The 24,784-nt window shown below is 31.1% G+C and overlaps 2 protein-coding genes across 2 annotated transcripts; both read right to left on the minus strand.

Moving 5' to 3' along the window:
* Positions 1-9,103: 9,103 nt before the first annotated feature.
* On the minus strand, positions 9,104-11,755 carry LOC131638389 (uncharacterized). The gene is made up of 3 exons (XM_058908948.1): positions 11,111-11,755; positions 10,434-10,505; positions 9,104-9,342 (listed from the first exon to the last, which is right to left on the minus strand). The coding sequence occupies exons 1-3, from the start codon at positions 11,708-11,710 to the stop codon at positions 9,286-9,288; spliced, it is 729 nt and encodes a 242-aa protein (XP_058764931.1). The 5' UTR covers positions 11,711-11,755; the 3' UTR covers positions 9,104-9,285.
* An 11,051-nt stretch (positions 11,756-22,806) lies between these two features.
* On the minus strand, positions 22,807-23,910 carry LOC131638394 (uncharacterized). The gene has a single exon (XM_058908952.1). It carries the CDS (start codon positions 23,803-23,805, stop codon positions 22,939-22,941), a length of 867 nt encoding a protein of 288 aa, XP_058764935.1. The 5' UTR covers positions 23,806-23,910; the 3' UTR covers positions 22,807-22,938.
* Positions 23,911-24,784: the final 874 nt, after the last annotated feature.

Raw genomic sequence — 24,784 nt, forward strand, 5'->3', positions numbered from 1 at the left:
AAGGATTCAAATTCTGAGCATGACCCATATGAGAGAAAATTGCCATGAACAAAATACTGAGAATTGGGAAGATGAAAATATTCACTGACTTCATTATTTTATGGAGAAAAAAAAGAAGCTAGAAATTGATGGAAAATAATATGATTTATAATTAAAGGGTGTGTTTGGGTTTGAATTTGAATTTAGGGAAAAGTGGTATTTATTTATAGGTAGAGAAAGAATAAGGAAGAGTAAAATTAATGAGGCGTCTGAGAAATTTCAAGGAAAGAGGCTGCTGAGTTTGAAGACGCGTCAGCTATTTTAACTCGGTTGGCGACTCGTTGACGAAGTTGGTGACATCGTACCAACGAAAAATAAATAAATAAATAAATAAAACACTAACGTGTGCAATTTGTGTCATATAGGTGTGTTTTTTGTGCATTACAAGTTTGGATTCTAACAACTATGGTCAAAGATTCATTCAACAGTAAATTTTTTGAGTTGTATATTCAAATATTATGACGGTCAAGTTTGTGATAATGGCTAGTTCACATTTTAGAATAGTGTATATTCAAGAGTCTTGTTTGAAGTCTCCGCCTTATATTTGTTCTTTAGGGTATAAAACTCTTAAAATCTTTTTTTAAAGACAATTATCTCACGGGATTAGGGATACCAAAATGGATACCAAAACGGGGCGGAACAAAGTTTTTGACCCTCACCCTTAAGTGTGACCGTCCCGCCCTGCCACATCTTTTATGCGGGCTTTTGGAGACACGAAAATTTTGTATTTTTAGCCTTAAAAAGTGTACTGCCCGTGAGCTTAGTCTGTCTCATCCTCACTCTTTTGTAGGGCGAGTCAAGATTTTAGGCCTGCACCATCAACTATGACCATCCCGCCCCGTTTTCTTACGGGCTTTTGCGGGACGGACCAAGATTTTTGGCCCTCACCCTTAAGTGTGACCGTCCCGCCCTGCCACATTTTTTATGCGGGCTTTTGCAGACACGAAAATTTTATATTTTTAGGCTTAAAAAATGTAGTGCCCACGAGCTTAGCCCGCTTTATCCTCACTTGGCGGGACGGGCCAAGATTTTAGGCCCGCACCCTCAACTATGACCGCTCTGCCCCGTTTTCTTGTGGGCTTTTACGAGGTGGACCAAGATTTTACGCCCGCACTCTCAATTATGATCGCCCCCTATTTTCTTGTGGCTTTTGCGGGACAGACCTAAATGGGGCGGGCATGCCCGTTTGCCACCCCTACACGAGATAGGTGTAAAAAGATCTCGTAGATTGTCAAGTGTTAAACCATAAACACAAAGTGTGTAGGTTGTTAGTGGCTTAACTAATAATTAACTATTAGTTAGTTAATTTGATTTCTCAACCAAAAAGTCATATAAAAGCTATTGTAACTTTAGTTTTAAATTTCAATTTCATCGTCATAAGTTACAATACTCATTCCATTATTCACTGTTCATCATAATGTCTATGATTAGATTGCTTGCACGGCAAGAAACACTAAGTTGCGTTAACAATTGGTATTAGAGTTTGATTTTCATACTAGGGAAATATAAGAAGACTTATGAGGGATCATTAAATTGGAAAAGACAGAGTGATGTGAGTGAACTTAGTGTTATTGCTCAACAATCATGAATACAATCTTGGTTCTTGATGAAAGCAATAATAAAAAATAGAGTAATTTGAAGAAAATGCTTTTTAAAGATCAAGAATGTTGGAGGAGAATATGGATTCGAATGGTCTAGAAAGGGGGTTGAATATAATATTTTCAAAAAGACAAATTTAAAAAACATTTGCTTTTCAAAATCAGAGTTTTATAAAATCGTTCAACGTAGATTGGAACGACTCTCGTATACAGTTGCACCAGAAACAAAATAAATGAAAGATTAAGAGATTAAAACAATCAACACTTCAATTGATCTAAATTAGTTTTACACGATATGTGTAAATAAAGTTATTCAATTGATTAAGAAATCTATTATTACAGTTTTCAGGGTCAATCACAAGTAAGATCATTCATAATCTTTATCTAACAAAAACCTATTTTTATACAAGAAATTGATATGAATGCGTTAAAATCTAACAACATGGATTTTCTTAGATGACGATAAACTCTCAACATATGATTCTAAACGAAATATAAAAAGAGATAGGGAGAGAGAGAGAAGTGTGTGTGTGTGTGTGTGTGTGTGAGAGAGAGAGAGAGAGAGAGAGAGAGAGAGAGTACATCAGATTTGTAGTGGTTTAACACATTCACTACTAAAAAAAATACATTTCACCTCGGACGCAAAATGCATTAACCTCGGCTAAAGAAGCGAGGTAACAAATGATGTCATAAAAAGTATCAACTTTTTCCCACGGTTTTTAAAAGACCGAGGGAAATGCTGATACACATGGGTTCGAAACAAGCATTGTACGGACTCAAACAAGCTTCAAGAGATTGAAATAAGAAGATAGATAATTTTATAAGGGATAAGGAGTTTGTAAAGTGCTCAACTGAACATGGTGTGTATGTTATAAGAAGTAGGAGTAAACTGCTTATATTATGTCTTTATGTAGATGATCTATTGATAACAGACAACTACAAGAAAGAGATCGAAGACTTCAAAGGTGATCTAAGCAAGGAGTTCAAAATGTCTAACCTGGACAACCTTTCATACTCTTTTGGTGTCAAATTTTACAAGAGTAGTAAAGGTTTGATGATGCACCAAACAAGATATGCAGGGGAGATACTCTTTATATGTAGGATTTTAATGCAACTTCCACACCAAATGAAGCAAAATTGCAATTAATGAAGGATTCAAATGAAGATGAAGTCGATCTAACTCAGTATAGAGAATTTATTGGATCATTAAGATATCTTTGTCACACAAGGCCTGATCTAGTATACAGTGTGGGTATGGTGAGTAAATTCATGCAAAAGCCAAAGGTATCTCACCTTGCAGCTACCAAGAGAATACTAAGGTGCATCAAAGGAACACTCGACTATGAAATTTTGTTTCCTGAGGCAGAAGAAGAAAAGGAATGTAAGCTAGTGGAAAACACATACTCGAGTTGGTGTGATGACGTTAAGGATCGAAAATCCACAGCTGGTTATGTGTTTATGCTAGGAGGTGAACCAGTTGCTTGGAGTTCAAGAAAAAAATCAGTCGTAGCTCTATCATTGTATGAGGCTGAACACATATTTGTCTCTCTTTGTGCATATCAAGCAACATGGATGATGAATTTGGTCGAAGAAATTGCAAGTGAGAATCATGTAGCAATGATCATGAAAATTAATAACATGTTTGCTATCAATTTGGCCAAGAATCCGATAGCACGTGGAAGAAGCAAACACATCGGAATGAGATTCCATTTAGAGAGCAAGTAACAAATGGGAAACTGGACTTGGAACACTGCGGGACTAGGAATCAAATTGTAGACATCATAACGAAGGTTGTGCAGGTGCAACTATTCAAGAGATTGAGAACTATGATGAATGTAGATAGCTTAGACACAGAATTAGATTGCGTGTCAAAATACGTAATTCTTTTTGTCAAGCATGATTGTAGATTCGACATAGTCGAAGTTGAGTATAGTTGATAAGTAAGTAGTCTCATTATAAAAGGAGGTACCCTGCACTTGAAAACAATAGAGAAATATAAAGCAATTTACAATTTAAAATTAAATTTGGGAGAAATTAAGCAAATTTGCTAATCCTCCTTCTTCCCCTTTCTCGCAAAACCCTAATATCTCTTTTCTTCCCCATTTTTCTTTTAAAGAATTATTCTCTTCTCAAATCATTGTGTGAATGAATCGTCTTGCAACCAATGAGTGGTTGAATAACTCGAGTAAAATAGTGAGAAACGAGAACTGTGAATCGGTGAAAAAAGTGACTAAATCTCGTTCCGTCAAGAGCGATTTCCAACAATTTATTTTTAAATATAAAAAAAATAGCAATGTAATACTTTTGGTAATTTTTTTATGGTCGAGTCAAACGCAATATTTTTAAATCTTATTTCTCCTACCGTTTTTCCCAACCCCTTCCCTTTGGTTAAAATCTCTTCTCTCTCCTGTCATCGGTTGAACAAAACAAATCCTAAGTAGCTAACAGAATTAACAGTTTATATGTATTCAAATAAACAACCACTAAAGTTTATTAATCGCGTGGTCAATATCAAGATATTATTCAAATTTGTACACCTTGACCAGTTTGTCACTATGAGCACTATGAGTTGATTATTTTATTAAACAAGTTGAAAAAGTTAGAATGCGGGACAATTGAAATGTTTATTTCATTTTACAAATTTCTTTAATATATATTTTATTCAAAAACATGACATCAATTGAAAATTTTCTTTTATATTTTAAACCCTATCTCAAACAAATACGCGTCAAGAAACGTGGATTCATCACAAAGCATGCGAAAAGAGAAGAAAGAATAAACTAAAGAAGAAAGAGAAGCACAGGCACTTAAAGAATATTTCTAAATTTTCATTAATTTTATTTTTGTTATAGTACAAAATAATCATGGAACGTCCTCAACAGATATTAAAAGAAAAATACACAAATTAATAAGGAAAAAAATCAGTGGAATATGTATGTAATCACCAACGCCACCATCATAAGAAGGTAAGCAATTCCTTGATCTAGAGCAGTGCCTGTTAACAATAAAAGTAATAATTAATTTCAAAAAAAAAAAAAAAGAATTTTCAAACTTCATAAATCAATAAGAATGAAAGAAGAAAGTAAAAATAAAATATTTATTATTTGCTTACCATCACTTGTAGGAGTAGGTGCTGGAGAAATATCAAATTTTTGAGCTTGAACCAAATGAGAGATTGCAATGAAAAATAAACTGAGAAGAGGAAAGGTGAAGATAGACAAGGTCTTCATTTCCAAAGGGGTGTGGATTGATTTATAGAAAAATAAGAGAGAAAAATAATGTTGGGAAATTTTAAAAAATAAATAATGAAATATGAGAAAATAAAAGAATGGTAAGTTGTATTTATAGGTGAGGAAGAGAAGAAAGAGAGAAATAACGTAGGTATTGCATGGTGGCGTCTATGAGAAATTTCAACAAGGTTGAAGATTCAAGAAATGATTATGTTATGAGAGTTGTTGACTAGGGTAGGGACAGAATAGCACTAGAGGCTAAATAAAAGGTAATATAAATTTTATGATAAAATAATAGACTTTTTGGTAGAGTGATAAAATAATATGATATTAGATGATAGAGATTTTAAATCTAAATCAATTTTAAATTGTGGTATGGACTAGCCCAATTATTTTTAATTGATCCAATTTACTCATTGGCATAAATCGGCCTAATAAGCATAGGCCGAATACACAGAGTCGGTAAAAAATGCGTCTCCCCTTCCACCGAGCACGATCAAGGATTAGCCGAACACGCCGAGACACCATCCACGGCAACGGCTAGTACCCCGTGCACGACTAGTCAAGACCTAGTCAACTCTCTCCTATATTTTAGGCCTCTTGGAATCACGTCCAAGCCCACAAATATAGCGTATAAATAGCTCTCTACCTCTAGAGGGCAAGGTAATCTAAACTTTGTCAATATCTCATACTTTCTATTGTACCTTGTTGTTCTCTTACTTACTTTGGCATCGGAGTGCCTTGCAGGTACAACCCTTTTTTTCTCAACCATCACCGAAGGTCAAGTCTATCGTTGCTGGCCATCTGTTCTATTAATAACGACACAAAATCGAAAATTACATACCCAACATATTTTGATATTTAATTCTAACATATTATACATTTTTGTCCCTTAAATTATAAGGATTAGAAACTCAAGAGTTCGTTAATTAAGTTATGAATATTAAGTATTTTAGTCTTTTAGTTAACTAATCTCGATTCAACTCAAACCTAATTCACTATACACCAAAATTTAAACCGATTCACGTCTTTATTGGTCAATTCGAAGTAAGAGTAGAGACAGTGAACAATATAGCAAAAGATAATTTTAGGGACTATCAATAGTCATAATTTCTCTCATAATTCTAGACTTTATAACAACTATATAAAACTTTTGAATCAGAGTAAAAAGTGCACAACGTCTTATTTTAACATCTCTCATTTTGTTTTTCTTCCTGACTTGAGTGTCAAGAAATTTGCAAGTATCATCCCCTGCCGACAACCAATCCAAGGATGTGTCATCTTTTCTTACCACCTCCACGAGTCATTCATCTTGATCTAGGCAGGGGCCAAAGATCCCACCCCCCCCCCCCCTAAAAAACACAAAAACTGTTACCAACGACTTTTAGAAAGAAGACAATAACATACAATATCATTTACATCGAGGGTTAACACCTACTTCGTCAAAACCAATAAATCAACCTCAAAATAAAATTTTATTTGTGGAGATTAATGAAATACCATTGATTCATGATTTACTGGCATTGGTGCAAGATCAAGCATGAGTGATTGTCATCCATAACCGCCACATCATGCAGATGGAGAATGATCTGAACATATCTCATATCATCCATCCAACCGAAAACCCACGAGGATCCCTATAATCCTTCTTACACTTCATGCATCCTCGTTGCCGCAATACTTCATTCCTTCGATCCAACAAAAAGAGAAATTCAACACCAAAACAACATTCTTCTCAAAGACATTTGTCGCATTCGAAATCACGAAGGATTAGTAAGCTTTAAGTCTAGAACAAAAACACAAGTTTGCAAGCGACAAACCTATCAAATAAAGTTTTGCAATCCAACAAAAGAAAAAATACTTGAATGTTAATATAATCAAAGATAATTTTTTGACTATCACACCCAAAGGTTTTTAAATACAGAAAAAGAAACAATAACAGAATTTTAATCAATAAAAAAATAGAAATAAAAATTCTAATGGACTTTTAATTCAAATAAAAAAATATAAATTTATGAAAAATATTAATATGTTATTTTTTAAGACAACATTGTTTATTTTGGAGAGAATTGAGGTCTTACCTTATTTTATTAAAAAAATTGGGTCTTGTGAGCAATCCAAAACAAAAACAAATAAAAAGATAAAGCTTCATTCCAACGCCATTTTTTAACCTTTCCCTCCCCATGACTATATGGGGGAGGCATATGCTAACAAGAGCTGTTCTTGGATTTGAGCCACATGTGGCAGCATCAAAAGACATATGCCTAAACACATGTTCTTGTTTCATGTCACGTAGTAAGTTTGGTGCAATCATTGCACCTAGAGTGTCATCAGAGTTGACTAAATGAGTAAATAAATGGTTTATTATTTCTAAAGGAGAAGTTAGTTCCAAACTCATACACTTCATAAAAATCAAATCATAATGAGTGACTAATGAACAAACTTTAAGATGAGTCAAAACATGTTATGTTCTATATTATCAAAAAAAAAATACATGTTATGTATATACTTATTATTATTTTTTTTATCACCACCGGTTTATTCTGGTTCGGGGTAAATTTTGACATCAAGTGGTTTCAGCCCCCTTTCGATCGCAGTTGCGGGAATCGAATCGTGGTTCTTCCTACGAGTATTATTTTTGTCTAATCTTTAATAAATTTATAGTTAATATAATTATTCATCTAATTTATTACCGATAATTTCAATTTAATTAATAACTGAATAATTCATTAAAAATTAAACATTGATTTATAATTACTATTTATGTGAAATAATCACGCTTCTATAAAGACTTGCAAATTGCAATGCAAAGCACAAATCTTTTCAAAGGAATATATCAAAAAGCCTTTTATGGCAAACACAATTCCTTTACTTTCCAATCACCTTTTCCTCTAACTTTTATTCTTCTACATTTCCCAAGAAGATTCCTTTCTTTTTGAACTCTTAACTTACTAAAGTAAGGCACATTATAAATACAAAATAAAGGGCTAGAAGAAATTGAAAGAACAAACCAAAAAAAAAAAAAAATCAATGTGTTATCAAAGATTTCCTTTTGTGAGCCAAGAAAGTTTGATTATACATACAAGATGGTTTGTGTTCCAAGAGGAAGAACATGAACCAAGACATGTTCATCATGGTGATGGTGGCGGCGGCGGCTCCGGTGAGAGTGGTTCTGTGAAGCGATGTGTGTGTTCGCCGTCGCAACATCCGGGGTCATTCCGGTGCAGGCAACATCACGGTGAGTATGTTTGGCGTGGTAGAAGAGTTAAGTAGTTGTAGATTAATGATTCTATGAGATGTATCTAATTTAAACTTAAATAGTAAATTAATGTTATAGTATATAAGCATGCATAATAATGAAATAAATGAAGATGTGTATACATTTTTCTTCTTTTTATGTTCAGGATTCTTGTTAAAATAATTTGAAATCAAAGGTTTCATAGTTGAGTTTTGTAAGTATGAAAAATGATTGTTTTTTCTGTTTCTCTTGTGGCAATTAAAACTACAACAAATTTTAGTTCTTATTTTAAGAACACAAATGTTGCAGATTGGAATTTGTTTTTCTAACTAAGAATACACTTTTTGGTTGAGGAGGAAACTGAGAAGTGTTATTTGAACACCTAATATTTACACTGTAAAATTAAATAGATATATTGGATTCGATTCAAATTCTGAAAGTGTAATTGTACTAAATTTTTTGAACGAGAATTTTGCCGTAAATATGTACGAAAACAATTTCTTCAAGGTAAAATTTTCATTCAAGTGCTTGTAGAAGACAATGTTTGTTTTAATCTTAATGACTTATGTGTTGTTTTATATGTCCAATTATGAAGGAACCATCTTAAAATATGTTCAAAAACAATTTCTTTAATGACTTTACTAAGTTTAATTTTGCCTGCACTGTAGAGTGTGCATGTTAATTAATACTAACAAACATGTAATGAAAAAGAATCAACAATCAAAAGTTTTTAGGCACGATAAAAGAATAGGATTTTAAGCTTTAATTTCATTCCCTTTTTATCTTTGGGTATATGCATATGTTCCATTCCATCACCAACAAATCTACTAGAAATCTAGCTCTTTATGTCATTACTAGAATCCCACTGAGAACAGAATATTTGTTATAACATGGAGTGGTACCAAAATTTTGATGCTAGAACCAAACATGACAATGATGCTCCACCAAGAAATTGAGATTCAAAGTTTCATTTCAGTAACTCGTTGAACCATCAAAAATAAAGAATTAACCACATGGTTTATGATCATTAAAAGCGTTAGATACAAGATGCTTGTGGTCTTAGGTCAACCAGAATTTACAAGTATGTGTGATGCATATACAATAGTACAGCATGAGCAGAACACCAACACCGTAAACACCAACACCGCTTTATAAGTAAATGATGCTAAAGGTTTGAAAATCACGGTGTTTCTCCGGCTGCAATACTTGCGTTTCGATCCAGTGTAATACCCAGTGACTGAAGCAAATGTACAAAAATGGATTAGCAAATTCTTTCCATATTATATCCAAATACACATTAAGAACAAAAGCCTAAAAACTTAAAAGCTAGGGAAAATAGCCCACAACTATGATTAAATTTAAGCTTTAAGCTTATGAAACAACTTAAGCAATCTTGGATGAATATAAATGATAAGTATTGTAAATTCTATGAGAAAATCAATTTTCCAATTACAAATAAAAAGTAAAACCAAAGTTTGTCCAAATAACAAAAACGATGCACACAACCATATAAAGAAATCATGTAGTTTGTGTCTTTTATATGGTCTTCAATAAGAAAACACGATATGCTATATCAATTTATTACAAATAACTGCTTAATATAGAACAACAATTACGACCTTTGCTGAAATTTCAAAATTTTAATAAAGGGCAGAGGAATAATTTCAAGAAATTAGGCTTTTTATAAGTTTACTTCTAGCTGATATGCAACAGCCTTGCCATTTCAAACTCCTAACATGAAAAACACCCCAGATAGGGTGACAAAACGGGTCACGTCTGCCGAGCATACTCTAAGACTTAGTCCGTCATTTTGGCGGGTCGAGGCCAAGGTTTCTGGCACTCCCCACCCCGTTTTTTGGTGGGCTTTGACGTATGCAGACCTAAACAGGACGGAGAGTCGGAGATGACTTTTTGCCATTTTTAGACTTTATGGATAACAGGGCCCATAGATCTCCCAGTTTTTTTGCGGGCCGAGCCAAGGTTTCCAGCCACCCCCTCTACTTTGCCACCCCTACCCTCAGATACATGCAGTTTCTTTTATTTTGGGGTACAATTGAGGGTTAAAAGCCCTGTTTCTAATGTTTCATATAAGAAAACTCCACAATACTGACTCTCCTATATCACACGATACAAATGGAGTAACTAACATATTCATAAATGATGGTAAAAATATACTATGTGTGTGGCAGTAAGGGAAGCGAAACATGACTCAACTAAAATGCAATGCAACGGACTTGACAAGAGCTACATGAGAAATTACAAAAGAGATGAACACAAAGTGCTGCTCATAAAAATCAGTACCCAAAAGTATAAACAAAAAAATCTCACCTCAGGATAGCAGTCTTGCCGTACAATTGTCTGCTTGTTTAAATTCACATACACTTCACATGACACTGTTGCCTGAATTTAGCATTAAACATCACATATAACATAATTATTAGTGTAGGTTCAAAAGAGGGTTTACAAAAACAGTTTATTCCATCTTCATATATTGCTATGAGCTTAAATCTCCTTAGAATGACTTGCAAAACCACTTATAACTTCTATTAAAACAGTTATAGCCACTATTTGACAACACCGATCAACATAGAAATTATATAACACTTAACAACTCGGAAATTCCACACTTGAACTAAAGTTACATATATTAGCAATAAGGTAAATAATCATCTAATGTACAAGTTACAATTTCAAACAACTAAATTCCAACCACAATGATAAAATGATAAACATAAGAACTGATTTTGAAATGATCTCGAGGTACTTGATTCTTCTAAAATAGAATTGACTCTGTATCCAGAATTGATTCTACTTGAAGCTATAATTTGAAGTTATACTTTACATTCGACTCAGTTTTAACCGAAATCAATTTCACATAATCAATTCAAATCAATTTCACATAATCAATTCAATCAAAATCAATTCTAACTAATCTCTGCAATATACAATATCAAAGCAAAATATAAAAATTGAGCTGTAAAATATAGCTATAACCATAATAGTACCTTCAACGGGACATCGAAGAAGAGAAGCCCTAATTTCCCATCAACACGCGTATCAGTCTCCAACGGAATCACACCTTTCGCAATATCTTGAAGCAGATAGAAAGCATCATAGATAACTTCAAATCCATCAACGGTAAGCACAACGTCAACATACGAAGAATCACGCGCCTTAATCCGAGCACCACCGACGGAGGAAACCAACCCTAGCTGACGACCACGGTAACCGACGGAAACATCAAGGGAATCGTATGTAAGGGAGAAGAAGTCTCTGTTACGAACCTTCACGGTGAGGGAAAACGATAGGTCGAGAACCGGTTTTGGATTGGTTCGGATTCCGATGTGGTTGATTCGGATACGAGCGAGGTGAATCTCCGGGTCGGATGGAAAGAGGATGAAGATTCCGGCGATGATGAGGAGGAGGATGAGGAGTGCGGCGGAGTAGATGAGACAGGTGCGGTGGTGGTGGTGGCGGCGGGAACGAGGGCGGTAAGAGGGAAGGAGAACGACGACGTTTTGTTGCGGGTAAGGATAGGAATAAGGGTAGGAGTTAGGGTTGGAAGGAAGGGGCGAGTAAGAAACAAACTCGTCCTTTCCTGTCATGTTGTGGTGTCCTATGCTACACCATCGGACAACAAAATGTAACACATGAAAACAAATACTAATACTACTATTTCTAATGCATGATAATCATGTTGCTTAACTTGAACATAGTATATTAATTAACACTTAACATTTTAGGTTAAAGTTAACTTAACACTTAAGTATTAAAATGTTTTTTATTTGTATTTCTCTCTATAATTAGGAGATCTTCTTCTCTGAGAGTGGGGTTTGGGCTGAAAAGTCGGAGATGTGAAGGAGACGATTTTTTTACACTTCATAGATCGTGTGTGATAAAGGGATAGGTCAAGGACTCCCAAAATGGGCAAGATGTCTCAATCGGGAGACCTGAAGGTGTTTCGGGCGGTCAACTCTACTTCGGGCACTCGCCCAATGTTACCACACTTAGTTTGGATTGTCTCTTCTTGGACCCTTTCTCTTTAGATCCTATAAAAAGTATCTTCAATCTAGAATCCCTTAAGCATGAGGTCATAAAAAATGTGAAATGATTAACTTTAACCTCTTTATGATCGTGACGATTTTGTGTGTCCTAGAAGCGAAATTTTGGGCGAGTCCCTCAAGCGAACCTATCGAGAGTCTCACAAGCGGATATAGGGGAAAATTCCTTAAGTGTCACTTAGAGGAGCACATGCAACATCAAATATTCTAGGTATGTATTTTTGTTTTCCTTTTGTAACCATCCCCCTCGTGATTTTTCTTTAACGAAAATGTTCAGGCCTTTTGGCGCTTTATTTATGAGATTATAGGCTTTTGTTATTAAGATTTCTTCCTTTGTAATTTCAACTACTTCTTAGGTGACTTTCTTTCATGAAGCATTGTTTGAACAAGTTTCTCGTTTGGGGAGAGTCCCTTGAGCGTTGATTGGGGTGAGCCGACATGAATCCTTTAGTGAAGTTTCAAAATATAATTGCCTCGTAGAACGATAAAGAAATCCTGGTGGATTCCTACACTGTGCTTCATTTAAAGTCTTTAGTGGGTGCAAATGGAACACGAGTTCCTGCATCATAGCTCCGTTCATTAATAATCTTCTAGAAATTCTAAGTCTAACTGTTTATTATCTTTGTTAACTATTGGAGCAACTTCGCCGACAAACATCTCAAACATGGTAGTGTGCCATGTTTATAATTATGCTACAAACAAAGGGTACGTATAATACTTGTTTTGATTTCCCGAGGTCTCAAAAAGTTCGTCCCAAGATAATATAACATAGTAATAAGCACGTGATTAGGGACATTAAGTAAAAGCATAACCACTTGATGTTTGCACATGATCTTTTACTGTTTGGTCAAACCACGTAGGTTCAAATGTAGTGTGTGCTTGATATTTTTTATCAATTTTTCCTTTTGGTAGTAAAAATCGAGGATAGTTGGAGGTTGATATGGAAGCTTAAAGTCCCTGAATGAATAATGACCTTTATTTGGTTCGTGTATCATAGTAGGATAATGATCAATGAGAAGAAAAATAAAAATGCAACTAGGAGTGCCTTTTTGTAGTCACTATGAAATAGACATGGAATCCATTATACATGTCTTACATAATTGTAATTTGATATTTCCTATTTGGACTAATGTGATTAAATTGGATATGAAGGGTTCTACTTTCAATTATAATTTATCATGTCATTTTAAGTTTTTAACATTAAAAAAATTCAAGGATGTTATTGTTGAGTTAAGAAATAAACAAACACTTATATTAAAATGCGTACAAGTTTAATAGTAATGTCTTTAATAAAATTGATAAACATACATGTATATATGATTATAAAATTAAAAATACATAAATATATATACTGTGAGGATGGAGCGGGGTGAGTATAAAGGTGCCCGTACCCAGGGCCGGTCCCGACTTTTTAGAGGCCCAGGGCAAATAAATAAATGGACCCATAATAAAAAACAGACGTTAAACTCGCCTCCAAAATGAAGAAGAATTTCATAAGTATTCAAAAGTATGAAGTCTTGGTTGTTTCGAACAATAAAAAGAATTTCAATGCGGATAAACAAATCATTAAGAATTCAAAATTGAAATATAATTAACTGAATTAAAAATGAGAATCTTTTAATTGCCTTAATTGCTCCATTTTCTAAGCAACATCCACCATCTCAAAGAAATGAAATTGACCTTTTCTCTTGCTTTAATTGTGGAAAACTAAATCGTATGACTAGAAAATATAGGAGTAGGGGTAAACCATGTGTTGGCCCTAATAGACAGTTTATCTTATTGGTAAAAAGTTTATTTCTATGACCAAAAAAAATAAATCAAAGCACAAGTGATAATTAATTTAATTTTATCATAAAAATCTATAATAAATTAGGTAATTATATGACAAACTTTTAAATATTTAATTATAATATATAAATAATTTTTAAAATTTATACTAAAATAAATTAAAATAAAATTATAAGAGTTCCAATTAATAACCTTTAAAAATAAATTTTGGATTTAAAATTTAATTATAAATTTTAATCGATTATATAGAAATTATTTTATAATTAAAGTTTGAAATGCTAATTAGTTAAATTGAGAGAGTTGTGACACTAAGGCATAATTAATTAAATTTGTTTTTTTAAAATGATGGTTTTAATTGTCATATTTATTTACTGTACTTTAAAAATGATGGTGGTAAAAAAATAAACAACTTGAAGGCAGCAAGGCCTCGAACTGGCAACTCCATGCCTGCTTAGCATTGGCAAATCCGCTAGGCCACAAGTAAATTATTACAATTTAGTTTGCTAAACAATATATAATTTATTATTTCAGTATAATTATTTTTTAACTACACCTCCCAAATTTTGAGGCCCCCATTTTGTTGAGGCCCTGGGCTGTGGGTCTGCTTGTCCTGGACGGGCCTGCTTGCCCTGACCCAGGGCCGACCCTGCCCGTACCCGCGTTCATACCCATTTATTTTAGTGGGTAATTGCACGTGTCAATGATGCCCGTATCTATTTTGTGGGTTTTTACTCTAGCAGTTAGGAATAATTTATATGGATGCCCATTACAAATGGGTCACATTACCATCCTAAGAATGAAGAGAGAGAGAAAATTGAAGTTAAAAAATGAATTATTTGAATAATGCCATGTGTTATTTTTAGTGGATTAGAATGAAAAAGTTTGAGACATTAGTTATTTACTTTTTTGAGCTTTTGTTAGTATAAATTAATACAAAGGAAAGATCAATTTAAGTAGTTTGGATGCATCTTATTTTCTTAGTTTTATATATATAGTTGATTGATTATCAAACATGATAATTATAAAATGTTCATCCCACACCTATACAAAAGGATCCATAAAACTTACCATAACCTTATTCAACCAATGAGAATCTATATTTTGAGGTTTTGTTATATTTGTTGGAGTTAACAACAAAAAAATCTCCATTGATGTACGAGACGAGATGAAGATAAAAGAATTGTAGAGAGAGAAAGAGAGAAAATTGTAACTAATTTTCTATTTCAAATGTGAAAAATTAAATTTTGTTACAAATGAAACTCATTTTAAATTTATATACAAGACTAAATTCAAATATAAACCAACTTAACTACAAATGAAAATGAAAGTTAAATACAACTTAAACTAAGTAACTTGAATTTGGATTACCTTTCAACAAATTTTAACAATATTTTCTTTGTCATTTAACCAATTCTCATCAGGGTCGGCCCAAGGGACAAGCTACTCAAGCTAGGGCTTTAGACCTCAAAAATTTGGGCCTAAAAAAGGCCTCAAAATTTTTTCATTTAGTTATAAAAATATATAATGACGCTTGAGTTATATATATTATTGTAGTTTAGTTGCTAAAATATAGGCCTCTTTTCCTTTATGTTTTGAGTTCAACTCTTAACAACCTCCAAATTTATATTTTAAAATACATTTTATAGGTATCGCTTTAAAATTTGCTTTAGGCTTCTAAACGGATATATTTTAAAATACATTTTAAAGGTCTCAATTTAAATTTTTCTTTGGACCTCTAAACGGGTTGGGCCGACCCTGATTCTCATTCTAAACTTGGTTTAGTTTCCATTACCAATGCACTAATCACCTTTATTAAGGAAGTTTCTTGAAGTTAAAATTCTCCACTAAATATAACTAAGATTTTGCCCAAGCTAAGATGTTAAAAAATTACTTCTAAGTGATTTAAACTTCAAAGATTCAAGTGATCAAACGATATATTATATCCACCAACAAAAACTTTCAAAAGATATAATACTTATACATCAACAAAATATTCACATCAACTATAAAATTCAAATTGAATCATTTGAAAACTTTTAATTGAATTCTTATCCATAAACATAATTATATATTATCCACCAACCAAAACTTCACATGAATAATTCAAATTAGATGATTGCGAAATTTGAGAGATTAATTATCAATTGGAATACTAAGAAAGCGACAAAAAGAAAAGAAAATCCAATTCATTATAGAATATAGCACTGTCTTTGTCAAGATTCTTAAGCCAATGGTTTTCATTTGGAAGTTAGGTGGATTTTTCTTCAATTCCAATGCATCTCACCAATCCCAATATTAATCAATTTCTTCAACCCTAGTTGATCAAATAATTGTACAATATTATCTTCAATCCTAGGTATAATATATTTGCAATACCTTCAAAATCATAGACCATTAGAATCCAATCCAATTCTAAACCGTTTTCATATTGTCTAGAAAAAAGAATGGCAAGACTTAAAATGAGTGAACCATAAAAGAGCATATAAATGATAATATATACTCTCAATATGGATCACTAATAAGTATAAACGGATAAAATCTATCTATTTTTGTGTGTGCTTTATATTTTTTAGACTTTGAATTTCTTTGTGGACATAAATTCCCCCCTATTCCTTCAAATGATTACTACAACACCATAGATCACAAGTAAATTCAATAAAATCTATATAAAATTTAAAAAGATAAAAGTTAAGACTTTCATTATATATATATATATATATATATATATATATATATATATATATATATATATATATATATATATATATATATATTCAAACTATTTATTTCAGGTTGATTATATTCATTTTTATAACATTTTTTTTAATAGGCAATTTAGGTCTAGCAGACACTTATTATAACTTCGATTTTTTTTTTAATTAGTTAGTGTCAAATTAAGACAGGTACTATGATGTTTATTTTATTAATATTATCTATTAAAATAGTAAATTAAATACTATAAAAATTTATTTAATGATTTAAAAAATTAAGTTATTTAATTTGCAAGGAAGATAAGATAGTAAAAAAAATAATGCAAGAAAATATTACATTAAAAATTAGTATTTTAAATAAGTTATAATGTAAAAAAAATATTTTTAATTTTAAAAGTTATTAATTTATAAATATTAATAATTTATTTAAACTTATACACTATTATGAACAAATACAAAATAATATTGTTATAGTATTGAATCTTGAACCAACATTTCACATTCATTTATTTCAACTATCAAATCTATCTCACCCATCTAAAATAAAAAATATTAAATTTTAAATGGAATAATTTCTATTAAAGGTAAGATTGAAAAGAAAAAAAACACACCAAAACTATTTTATATATATATATATATATATATATATATATATATATATATATATATATATATATATATATATTAAAAAATAGAAACACACAAACACAATAATTAAAATATCTAATCAAATTCCCTAAAAAAAAATAGCTACACATACATGAACATGAACATAGATCCTCTCCTTCATCAAGTCCATTCATACATGCATAATGATATTTATATTTATAAATCTAATAAATAAATGTAAATTGAGCATAGACAAATTGACACATGTGGAACAAGGTTATGATTCCAAGAATTAACTCTTAACAATATAATATTTCAAGTAATTAATCAAGAGTTGCAAAGTAGGATTCATAGAGTTACATACATATGAAATTAAACATCTACTCACTCACAACACCTTGTATGTCATATATACTATGATCAACACCATCATCATGATGTAGAGTTTGGAAAGACAAAAACGACATGCTTATTATTAGTACTAGGCATGGATTTGGTGCCTTTCATCCAAGTTGAAGTAGTTGATGATGATGATGATGTAGAGACACGATGTAATCGACAACGGAAAGAACCTTCATGTGTTGTTGGAGAACAAAGACATGAACCTTTTGGTATTCCACTTTCACTTGTTGGTGATGTTGAAATTTTGAGTTTACTTTGAGATTCAGATTTAGATGCCATGGATGATAATTGATGATGGTGATGATGATGATGAAAGATTGAAAAGTTGAAGCTTCAATTTGATTGTGAAGAAAAAAAGGAAGGTTTTTCCTTTATATATATATATATAGGGACAGAAAAAGAAAAATACGAAAGCAAAGATTTCGGAACTTTGAAAATAAATGGCTATAAATAATCTTTAACTAATTATCTTATTAAAAAGAATTAAGTTTAATCAATTATTTATTTTTATCTTTTTGAAAAGGCCGAAATGGAAAATAAAAAGATAACAAAGAATGAATCCAAAATTATAATATAAAATTTCGAAAAAGAAACAATACAAATCGGTCAACTGTAGAGTTGGTAAGCAAGATAAATGGTTTAGCCTTCAAACTTGTTAATCAAAATCAAAAGTAACATATTTTAACTTTAACCACCTATAAGATTGAAGATTTATTCTTTCTGATAACGCATGCAAATGTTCCTCTTTATTCTGAAAAGTACGAGTGTTTCGCTCTTTTCAAATAATATAAATTACAGATAACCAAATAGTATTAAAAAAAATAACTTAATATTCTTCGAAAAATCACCTAGTCCACCAAACTGGAAGAGATGATCCAATAATTCATCTAGAAATGTTGTTGAGAAACCTAGCCAATTTGAAATAATAGACCACCGTCTATAAAAAAAAAATCACATTTTTCAAACAAATGATCTATATCTTTATTCACGCCACAATTCGCTAAACATCTTTGATCGTTTGTAGTAAGAATTTGCCACCTGCCCAAATTGTCTTTTGTCATAATACAATCCAAAAACAACCGCCATACAAAAATAGAAACTTTAAGCAGCACATCTTCAACCATAAAATTTAGAATTAGCCTAATTGTTGTTGTCGTCAACTTTAGACAAAATTTTATAGGGACTAGTGACAGTGTAGCAAGAAGAGGGATGAAAATTTCAAACCCAACGATCTTCTACGTCCACCTGCAAAATAATTGAGGTTAATCCCACAATACACTCTCCTACTAACTCCTCCTCCTACGCAAGTACCCTCTTACATTACTTCCACGCCTCACCATTCTCCCCTTACCCCAACTCGTTCATCTCTGCTGTTGACGCCATCTTATTCTCCGCTAAATCAAACAACCTTCTAAATCTTACCTTTAAAGGAATACCATCAAGCTAATGGTCTTTCCAAAACAAAGAAGAAACCTCATCTTCTATCTTCCAATCAATGTTATCGAACAACCCCCTTCATTAATCAAACCGACACCCTCTCTTATGTTTTTCAAATTCCTCTGCCAAACAGATTCACCACCTCTCCCAAAATATGAACGCCCCTTTCCTCAATTTATTATTAATAGATTTCACTACTTCAACCGTCAAATCAAATGATAATAAGATAAATTTTATAAATTTTTACAAAATTATAAAAATATTTAATATGTCACTAAGTAATATCAAATTAACATAGAATAAATTTCAATTCTAATTAACATACAATTTTTCTTATTTGTTTATCAAATAGAGAGTTACATACAAATTAATTTATTTATTTAATTTAAAATTGTTAACTCGTTAAAACTTAAAAGTTAGCTTAGTTTGAGACAACCTTATCACCGTCATGAAACAAACTCAAACCGTATATTTATTTACATCACAATAAATAAATAAATAAATAAATAAATAAATAAATAAATAAAATTTATATAAATTAGAGACGTAGAAGATATTATAAATTATGCCTCTTGTTGATTGTGATGTATATGTAATATTTTTTAAAATCATTTTATCACTATTATAGTATTTTTATTTATATTTATCATTGTTTATTGACCGATGACGTGTACTGTACTCTGTTTTTTGTGGCCATGTTCAATCCTCTTGTATTTGGGTATAGTTTGTTAATATGATTTGGCATATTCAGTAAAAAAAGAAAACGTAGAAGAAAAATAATCTCATATGAGGAAAAAAAAAATACCCACTTGAGTAGATCTTGGTTTCATTTGTTTGATTGCATACTTGGCACTTGACAGTTTCTCAGATCTAATAACTTTGTATTTTTTGAGTATTGAATACAAATTTTGTAACCTTTAACATATGGATAAAATGCTATTAAGTAAATCAAAAGTTGAGAGATTCTTAAAGTGTATGTTTGATTTGGCATTTCCAGTGTATGTTTGATTTGGTTTTTGGAAATGATCAAAGCAATTTTAGAAGCGTATAATTGATTCTGGATGATATTAAGATGTTTGGTTAGAAAAAAATAGAATTGATTCTACTTGAAACTAAAATTTGTAACTTCTGTCTCCATAATTGATTCTGGATGATTTTTACACTGTAATTTATTATTCAACTCACTTTTACATAAATGTATCCAAACATAAATTAATTATGCTAAACTCAATTATGATAAAATCTATTTTGCCAAACTCAATTCTGTTAGAATCAATTATATCAACAATTTTCACAAGAGTTTCATAGAAATGCAAGGCTTTTTTATGCAACTCTACAGGTTCGGATGTGAAAAAGTGGAATTATAAATGTTCGGATTAAACTCTAAAGGAGGGAAAAAATTGGAGTATGTTTGGTGGAAGCTGAAATGCTCACGCCCACAGAGGACTTGAAGGAAGTCCAAATAGGAACTTTCTCCCATTAGGTCACAAAGATAAGCACTTCACTTTTTGAGGAGGAAGAACATGTGTTAGTCGACCAATTTATTAAAAATGTTGATTTGTTTGCTTGGGCTCCTTCTAATATGTCTAGGATAGACACTTAAGTGGGGTGAATTATGATTATGAAATATTTTTAGAAAGTGTTCAGAAATAACAGTTTTTCAAAAAGTTTTGAGCAGAGGGAAAAAGAGGAGGGATATAATGAACAAATAAAAATAAAATATATATATGATAGAAAGGAAAATATACACCATAAATTATTCGGGTATAGATGTGCATAAAGTTACTATAATTTTATGTGCGTAAAGTTACATGATTATTAAATATATGTCACGTGTCTTAGATATCACAGATTCAACTTACAACCTTTATATCTTACAAATTCAAGATAAGAAATCTTTATTGGTTTTACAATGAAATCAAAATAATAATAATGGTTACACAAGATTTTATATGAGTTTCTCAGCTCACAAATGTATATGAGAAATATAAAAATTATAAATAGAGTGAGAGATCAAGAGATTTTTTTCCGAAAGATATTCGGTCAACTACTGTATTTTATAAATGATCATTGGAGTCATTTATATAACCGAGTTGCCATAAATTTATGCATAAAAGAGAAAACAAAGAAAAAATCTTGTACTTGGTCCACAATTGTTTATACATAATCGATTATACATAAATCATAATTAATTAGTCGGTCATAAATATATATGTATAATCTATTTTAAAACATTGGTGATTGATTATAGAGCAAGACACGTTTTATAATCGATTATCTCCCTACCATACTCATGTTCATTTAAACTTATATAAAAGTAATTTGTTACTATTGTTTCATTTGTAATGACAATAAACAAAGTATTTAGATTAATTTTAAAATTATGTCGATTATTATATTTATAAAAAAAAAAATCTTTAGGCATGAAAAGATCACTTGGTCATTGAAGCAGTGTGAATATGCTAGCTAGTTCATATTGAAGTGGACTTAAGATTACAAGTTTACAACAAAGGGATTGGTTGCAGTTACTATGACAATAGTATTTGTTTCTTTATATAAACTTTTAGTTCCATCATGCATGACACATTGGAATTATAACTCGATGCTCCTCAAAAACCGATATATAATTAAAATATTTTTCCTTCTAGTTTAGTACTACTATCCTTCAAAATTCACGTGCACACACACACTCCAATCCCAAAAGCAAACAAATGAGAAAAGAAAAAGAAGAACAAGCAACTAGAAAACACAAACACTACTTTTAAAACCAAGCAATAGGGAGAAAAATAAATGCAAATCACATGTATTTCCCAAATATAAAGAACAATATTGAATGCATTTGACAAAAATAATATAATGAAAATAATATATAAAAAGTAGAGATGGCATCATGAGTGTGACATAACTAGAAAGTGATATGGCCATGCCTGAAAAGTAACAGGTACGGGTAACCTTACCTTTTTTATCTTTTTCTACCATGCTTATGTTTCACCAAGGGTAAATAAATGGTATCTTTGGTAAAAAAAAGTGAATATATGAAAACTATTTTTATAGTAAGTTATTTAGAGTCAAATATATTTGTTGTTATTTGAATATTTAAATTAGTTTTTCAAAAATTTGTTTCAAATTCTAATTTTAATTTTCTTTAACTTTTATTTTTAGAGTAATTAATAGCAAATAAATAATTCAAATGTTATATTAAAATTTAATTATAAATATTAATAATTATAATTTTTTAATTTTGAATAAAGATAGCAAGCAAAGATAAAACTGAAGAAAAAATGACAAATGACAAATTATAAATTTAATATAATCTTTAAATTATTTTAATTAGTTTATAAAAGGAAAATTTTTAATTAATCAAAATAAATTGTAAACATGATATCTATTTATTTTTCAATATTTTATTATTTAATATATTGTACTTTAATTAATTATTTCACTAAATATAATTAATAAATAATATTACTTTTATTTTTAAAATCAACTTAACTAGTAATTTTAAAACATTTTAACTCAAAAAATCACTTCAATTCTTCAACTATTTAATCTTCTTATTGTTTGTAGATAAAATAATAAACAAACACCATCTAAAATCTATGCAAAACACAAATGCTAGATTGTGAATATTTATATAAACTCAATGAAAATATCCACACTAACAATATCATTGAAAGAGACAAATGTGAATGCACTAAACTAATAACCACAATTAATAATATTATTCACAAACTAAACTAGCTACCACATAAAACAAAGCAAACTAAACTAAACAAAAACTAGCTATTCTACATCAATCTAACTATGCCATTGATGAAACAAAATTCACCATGAAGGAGAAGTAGAAGGTGAATCAGAAGATGAAGAAGATAAACCATTAACACTACGTGAAATCATAGAATCACTTCCGTTAGTACCTAAAGACCTAACATCTCTAAGAGAGACAGAACAAGCCTTTGAATCTAGCTTCTTCATTGGAGTCAAAGGTGGTGTATAAGCATCAACTTCAGCTGCAACAACATCACCCCCATCATCATCATTATCACAAGAAGAAGAAGAAGAATCACTTTTTTCTAAATGTGAAGGTGAAGTATTAGGTGTCTCAAATGGTGTATTATCTTTTACACCACTTTCTTTTTGTTCTTCATTTTCATATATTGGATTTGAAATGTAAACAAGGTCCTTTTTTTCTTCAAGACATGATGAAACTTCACCAACATTACTACTTTGATGGGTTGTTGTGTTCTTTTGTTGTGGTGGAGCTCTTGATAGAAAAGGTGACATTGATAGTGTTGGTGAAGAAACTAATGACTCATCATGTGTTTGAATGTTGATAACATGATGAAGTTTGATTTGTTGTTCTTTAGAAATATTCTCCATGCAAGGAAAGAGAAAGTTTCTTGGAGGTTGGAGAACACCTTGTGAGTAAATGTTGGTAAAGTTTTGTGGCGGTTGAGGAGGAGAGTTTTGTGGTGAATGTGAATGTGATTGAGAAGGTGAAGAGACATTAGTTAAGGTAGTTTTTGTGCTGGTTAAGGTTTGATGAGTGTTTTTGTTTTTGAGTTTGTGGCGATGAAGTAAAAGAGAACAATAGAGTTCAGCTAGAAGAACAAGAATGAGGGCTATGACAAAAGCAAGGGTTACAACCATTACTAAGGTTGCTCCAATGATAACTTTGGATGTGTCCTTCATGGTTTTGGAACAATATCTTTCTTTTTTTACTTGTTGTTTCTTAACATTCACAATGTAGTAAATTGTAATATAAGGGGAAGGGTGAGAAAAGAGAGGTTTTTTTCTTTGGCGGGAAAATGTAAGTAAATTGTGGGGGTGATTGTGAAAGGAAGAGGGAATCTTGAAAAGGGTAGAGGGTCCTAGGGAAGGGTAAAGGCTATTGTTTCAGAACTTTTAAGGGCTTGGAAGTTCTCATCTTAGTCAGATTTGTCTTTAATCAATTTGCTAGTTTTCACCCTTGTTAATTTTTATTTTATCCTTTTTTTATACTCTTCTTGTTTTTCTCCTACCTTCTTGATATATTCTATCTATTTAAATACATTAATTATTTAATAATTTCGAAAACATAAAATTTATTTATAATATAAGACGGAAGAAGATACATTATATATAAGGTTTATTTAGGGCATTATGATTGGTCGAAATGTCTAACTACATAAATTTAAACTATTGGATATAATTGTATTTAATTAATTAGCATAGTGGTTAGAAGTTTTTATTATAGAACTAGTCATAGGTATTTATTAGCACAATTTTAGGAAAACAAGTAGAGGCGAGTGTTTTTCTTACAAAAACATGACTTCTTATAGTTAGAGTTGTCAATTTAGGGGTATAGAGTTTAACTTTTAAGGCTTTCAAAATATATATGGACTAAAATTTTAAAAATAAATGAACCCTAGAGTAAATAGCCATTCTAAATTAAAGGTTCTTAAAGTTTAAGTAGAGTCTTGAAGTCCCAACTTTTCATAATTCTTTTTAACAATAGCATTTATAAAAACATACTTTAAAAAAGTTCGATTTTATTTTATTTTGGAAAAAATAGATTTTTTTTATTAAAAAAATTGTGTTATTGCTGAGGTAGAGTAACCTATATGTTAAACCCATTAGAGACACATGTTATTGCTATAATGAGGGGTCAGAGATGAGATGAAACGTTTGT

The sequence above is a fragment of the Vicia villosa genome, unplaced genomic scaffold, assembly GCF_029867415.1.
Source record: "Vicia villosa cultivar HV-30 ecotype Madison, WI unplaced genomic scaffold, Vvil1.0 ctg.002304F_1_1, whole genome shotgun sequence".
Lineage (NCBI taxonomy): Eukaryota > Viridiplantae > Streptophyta > Magnoliopsida > Fabales > Fabaceae > Vicia > Vicia villosa.